The sequence below is a fragment of the Bufo gargarizans genome, chromosome 1 (genome assembly GCF_014858855.1).
Source record: "Bufo gargarizans isolate SCDJY-AF-19 chromosome 1, ASM1485885v1, whole genome shotgun sequence".
Taxonomy (NCBI): domain Eukaryota; kingdom Metazoa; phylum Chordata; class Amphibia; order Anura; family Bufonidae; genus Bufo; species Bufo gargarizans.
In genome coordinates this window covers 361,216,828-361,222,827 of record NC_058080.1, presented here as the reverse complement: position 1 = coordinate 361,222,827, position 6,000 = coordinate 361,216,828, and the positions used below count along the sequence as shown (strand labels likewise).

At 47.2% G+C, this 6,000-nt stretch overlaps 1 protein-coding gene across 6 annotated transcripts in view; it reads left to right on the top strand.

The window, feature by feature from the left end:
* The first annotated feature begins 262 nt into the window (after positions 1-262).
* Positions 263-6,000, top strand: part of DAZAP1 (DAZ associated protein 1) — a 47,993-nt gene continuing 42,255 nt past the window's right edge. For all 6 annotated transcript variants that reach the window (XM_044269218.1, XM_044269212.1, XM_044269216.1 and 3 more), the window contains exon 1: positions 263-400. In XM_044269218.1, coding sequence (XP_044125153.1) covers positions 372-400 — 29 coding nt within the window. In that variant the 5' untranslated portion in view covers positions 263-371. The remainder of the gene's footprint in view (positions 401-6,000) is intronic.

Below are 6,000 nucleotides of genomic sequence, written 5' to 3'. Positions count from 1 at the left end.
CTAAAAAGTGTTGCATAATTACAGATATCACATGTGTCTTCCAAAATAGTTAACTTTCAAGAGCAAACACTGAAGGAAAACGTGGAAACAAAGTAAATGGACACCTATGAGGTATGCAACGCCAGTATCACAAAAGAGAACAGATGTGTCGCCTGGAGGGCTTTTCGCCTTAGATTTGACTCCAGCAAAATGGCGACTCTTCCTGTAACGATGACCTTGCCTCTAGTGCCCAAAATCGTATCGAAAGCAATTACGTGCGTAACGACGCTGACGCCGCCTCCCTGCCTGGAAACCCCGTAGCCTCGCGCTGTGATACCGTTGGTCGGAGGTGTTGAAAGAAGCGGCGGAGGCAGCAGACGAGCCGCAGAGAAATGAACAACCAGAACGGCGATGAGATCGGGTGAGAGGCCGGGCGGGTTATGGAGGGCTTCTTGCCCTGAGTGGGGGGGAAGTGAGGTGACCCTGAGGAAGTGGGGGATTCTGCGGCCTGGGCATGTGGGGAGCCTGGGACCGAAGTGCAGGCTGGACGCGGGGATAGTGCGGCTGGCTAGGTAGCAGCTGCTGGGGCTCTGGGTGCCCGGGAGTCGCCGGCTGGTCACGTGCGCGCTGGGCAGGTGTGCTCGCCGCCCGGCATTACTCGTGGCATGCTTCCCATCAGGTACCACAGGCCTACAGATCCAGGAGCAGCAGGGAGTGTGGTTCGGCCTGAGAACCGGTTGGACGGGTTCAGCCTTTGTCAGGTAATTGCTGGGTATTTTTCGGATTAGCTGGAGGTGTCTGCACATATGATGCTGCTGCCATCTCAGGGGTGTCCCTGGGGGGCGCGCTATTTCCAGCACTAGTACTTATGGCAATTATCACTTACCTGCTCCCTAGGTGCATTGGGTTCATACTTTTTGTTTCTCTTTATCTACATCCACTTGCTATGCGGGTGTGGTGGAGTCGGGGGTCTCTTCACATACACCAGGAGGGAGGGTGGTCCTCGGGTGTGAAGGGAAATGTACAAGGCTCTGTTCCTCCTTTAGGCCTCTATCACACACGTGACAAGATTGGCAGTGGTGCATCGGTTAAGATGTCTGGTTTTCTCCAACCCACAGATTATAATCTGCCTGAGGGATCAGTAATCACAGGCAACAATAGGGCATGCTTCCTGGTGTTACCACTGACCGATGGTCCATTGAAAACACATTAAAGGGAACCGGTCACCTGGATCTTGTGTATAGAGCTGAGGACATGGGCCGCTAGCACATCCGCAATACCCAGTCCCCATAGCTCTGTGTGCTTTTATTGTGTAAAAAAAACTGATTTGATACATATGCAAATTAACCAGAGATGAGCCCAGCCCTGCATCCTCCGAATCTCCTCCTTGCTCCCCGACGTTAGACAGCCAGAGCGCCGTAATCTCGTGATGCGGGAACTAGTGCATGTGCAGTGTTGTCATAGTGTTCCTTCCCTATGCTGACATCAGCCTCAGGGAAAGAATTGCGCATGGGCTAGCTTGCGCATTGTGAGATTACGGCGCTCTGGCTTTCTGATGTCGGGGAGCAAGGAGGAGATTCGGAGAATGTGGGGAGGTGCTGGGCTCCTTCACGCTGGACTCATCTCAGGGACAGGACTCATCTTCGGTTAATTTGCATATGTATCAAATGTTTTTTTGACACAATAAAAGCACACAGAGCTATGGGGACTGGGTATTGCGGATGTGCTAGCGGCCATCTAGCAATCCATGTCCTCAGCTCTATGCACAAAATCCCGGTGACGGGTTCCCTTTAAGATGTCTAGTTTTCTCCAACCCACAGATTATAATCTGCCTGAGGGATCAGTAATCACAGGCAAAAATAGGACATGCTTCCTGGTGTTACCACTGACCCATGGTCCGGTGAAAACACATTAAAGGGAGCCTGTCACCTGAAAAATGGGTATTAAGCTGGCTGACATTAGTGATGTGCTAATGCCATCTCAACATAACTATATTAGTGCCATCTCACTGCCTGCCGCCGTTATTGAGAAAAACGAACTTTTATAATATGCTAATTAGCCTATAGGGGGGGGGGGGGGGGGTTGTTCCTGCTCAGAGGCTCCGCTCTCCCACCTCTTTTCACGCCCTTCTTCTCTTGATTGATAGGGCCAATTGCCGTCTGCCCCATAGAAATGAATGGGAGCATGGGCCGCGCTTGCGTTGCACTCTCCCATTCACTTCTATGGGAAAGGCTTGGATTAGCGCTTGGTGGTGGACAGACCCTGGGAAATCTGGGGTCCTACAGCCACAGCACTCCCCGCTCTGTTCTCAATATAGGTGCGGGTCCTAGCAGTGGGACCCACACCTATCGGACAATGGGAGCATATCCTAGCGCTATGCCCCTATTGTCTAAGATGGGAATACCCCTTTAAAATATACTAGTATTATAGCCGTTTGTCTAGAAAATTGCTTTTAATCATATGTTAATTACCTCAATAAGGAGCCCAAGGGGCTGTCCCCCCGGCCGGTAGAGCCCAGCCGTGCCTATTATCTCGGAGCCCAGCACCGCCCCACTGCTAATTTATTCAATGCTCATTGCTGACGTAATGTGTTTGTTGTGCCCGAAATCTCGTGCATGCACAGTGGATACACGTCAGCGCCCGCGTGTTGTCCTGGCATTGGCCTCACAGAATGAAGTGCGTATGCGCCAGCTTCGCTTGACCCGGAAATGCGCGAGATTTTGGGCGCCACAAACACATTACGTCGACGATGAGCAGAGAATAAATTAGCAGTGGTGCGGTGCTGGGCTCCAATGGCTGGAGGGACAGCCCCTTGGGCTCCTTTATCGAGGTAATTAACATGATTAAAAGCTATTTTCTAGACAAATTACAAGACACAGGGCAGTAATACTGGTACATTTCATGTAAATCGTGGAGACTGATGATGTTAATAGCTCAGCTACTGAAATCCAGGTGAGTGTCCCTTTAAATGGTAGTGAGCTGCACCTAGACTGGGGAACTTCATGCACTCCTGGTCAGACATTATGCTGGAAATTGGCTGGATCCTCATTGGATCTCATCGTAGTCATTAGGGATCCGTTGGTTTTCCGGCATTATCCAGCTCTGCCAGACACGGAGTCCAGCTGGCTTTTCTTTCCTCTGCCGTATTTCACAGTGCAGATATGAATGTTAGGGCTCGTTAACACAAACGTTTTATGTCCGTTGCCGTATTGCGGATCCACAATACACGGGCACCATTCCGTGGCCATTCTGCATCATGGATGCATACCCATTCATTTCAATGGGTCTGCAAATCCGGAAATGTGAAACGAAAGAACAGAACACTATGGAAGCACTACGGAGTGCTTTCTGGGGTTCCGTGCTTCCGCAACGCAAAAAGATAGAACATGCTCTATCTTTTTGCAGAACAGAAGGATCGCTGACCCATTCAAGTGAATGGGTCTGCGATTCCCATGCGCCTGCCCCACGGATGATGCCCATGCTTTGCGTACTGCAACTTGCGGTCCACAGCACGGGCTTCACACATGCCCTTAGGGTGGTGCCATGTAGCACTAACCTCAAGGATCCTGCAGACTTAGTAGTGCAATGCCACATGCAACCAAACACATATGTGCTCCCCTCTGTTATGGAGGACCTATCATCTCTCCTGACATGCCCATTTTAATATCTCCAATGTAATAACAATTCTGGAGCATCTATTCTTATGGCTCTATGCTGTGCCATTCCTTTATTTTTTCTACCAGAAGTTATGAATTGCTAGCAGTCTGCAGTAAGGGTACTGAGGGGAGGTAACCAGTTGGGGGCGTGTACAGACTGCACAGATTGAAAATGGCAGCACTGATTGGATAGAGTGAGACTGTGCAGGTACATGCCCCCAACTGGTTACGCCCCCAACTGGTTACCTCCCCCTGTCCTTACTGAAGGCTAATAGCAATTCATTCATAATGGGCTTCTTTCACACTGGCGTTTTGGCTTTCCGTTTGAGATCCGTTCAGGGCTCTCACAAGCGATCCAAAACGGATCAGTTTTGCACTAATGTATTCTGAATGGAAAAGGATCCGCTCAGAATGCATCAGTTTGCCACCGTTCAGTCACCATTCCACTCCGGAGGCGGACACCCGTCCAAAACGCTGGGGACTGATCCGTTTTCAATGACACACTAGAAAACAGATCCTTCCCCCATTGACTTTCAATGGTGTTCAAGATGCATCCGTCTTGTGTATGTTAAAGATAATACAAACGGATCAGTTCTGACCGGATGCAGACGGTTGTATTAGCCATGACGGATCTGCACCAAACGTGAGTGTGAAAGTAGCCTTAGGCCTCATGCACACGACAGTGTTTTTTTCACTGTCTGTGATTTGGCTTCAGTGGTCCGTGCCCGATTTTGCTTCAGTTGTGTTTCCTTGTGTCTTCTTTTTTTTTTTTTTGTTGTTGTAGTTGGTCTGACAGGAGGGGAAAAAAGGAAGGTTTATGAAAAGTGTAATTTTATTGCACCAAGGTCTTGTAGGAAAAAAAAACGGACACGGATGACATACCAGTTATGCATCCGTTTTTTTTTGTTTGTTTTTTTGACGGACCCATTGACTTGAATGGGTCTGTCCTCCGTTTACCACTGACAAGAATAGGACAGGTTATATCTATTTTTTTTTTTCGGACTGGAATCACGGATGCGGAGAAAAAACGGAGGACTATAATTTTTTTTTTCACAGCTCCATAGAAATGAATGGGACCTCCGCTAAACTGTGAAAAATGACGGAACGGACGTGGATGCACACAACGGTCGTGTGCATGAGGCCTTATAGTGCAAATAATAAAGGAATAGCACACCATAGAGCCATAAGAATAGATGCTCCAGAATTGTTACATGGGAAATGCATGGAGCTATTAAAACAAACATGTCAGGAGTGGTGAAAGGTCATTTCCAACAGGTTTTGTTACAGCCTTCAGTTTCAGTATATCTTCAGACTGTCTTGCTTTCAGTTTTACATTGATGCCGTCAGGCAGCTGTTTGGTGGTGTAGCCTTTATCTCTGAACTCCTGACATCTCATAAACAGTCATTTCAGCCGTATTCCTATCAGTTTGAGAAGAAGTGCTCTATAATGAGTGTTAATAGTAGCTTGTTGATGGTTGTCTTCATTATGGTTAAACAGGTACTGAAGGTTTATTGAAGCAGTGGTCCTGTGATTCCCCGCTGGTCCTTGAAATGGTTGTTCGGGCTTTTACTATTGATGACCTAACCTCAGGATAGGTAATCAATATCAGATTGGTGGGAGTGACACCCGGGACCCCTGCCAATCAGCTGTATGAGGCGACGGAGCACGCAGTGTGCACGTTCCATCTCTCTTCCTGTTCTCTGCTTGTGTCTACGGCAAAGACCGCACGCCGTATTCTCATACAGCTAATCCTGGGGGCGAGGGTGTCGGACCTCTGCCAATTTGATATTGATGACTTATCCTTAGGATAGGTCATCAATAGTAAAAGCCCAGCCAACCCCTTTAACCCCTTAGGGACACAGCCTTTTTACACCTTAGGACCAGGCCATTTTTTGAAAATCTGACCAGTGTCACTTTAAGTGCTGATAACTTTAAAACGCTTTGACTTATCCAGGCCATTCTGAGATTGTTTTTTCGTCACATATTGTACTTCATGACACTGGTAAAATAAAGTTAAAAAAATATTTTTTTTTGCATAAAAAAGTCAAATTTACCAAAAATTGGGAAAAATTTGCAAATTTCAAAGTTTCAGTTTCTCTACTTCTGTAATACATAGTAATACCCCCAAAAATTGTGATGACTTAACATTCCCCATATGTCTACTTCATGTTTGAATTATTTTGGGAATGATATTTTATTTTTTGGGGATGTTACAAGGCTTAGAAGTTTAGAAGCAAATCTTGAAATTTTTCAGAAATTTACAAAAACCCAATTTTTAGGGACGAGTTCAGGTCTGAAGTCACTCTGCGAGGCTTACATAATAGAAACCACCCAAAAATGACCCCATTCTATAAACTACACCCC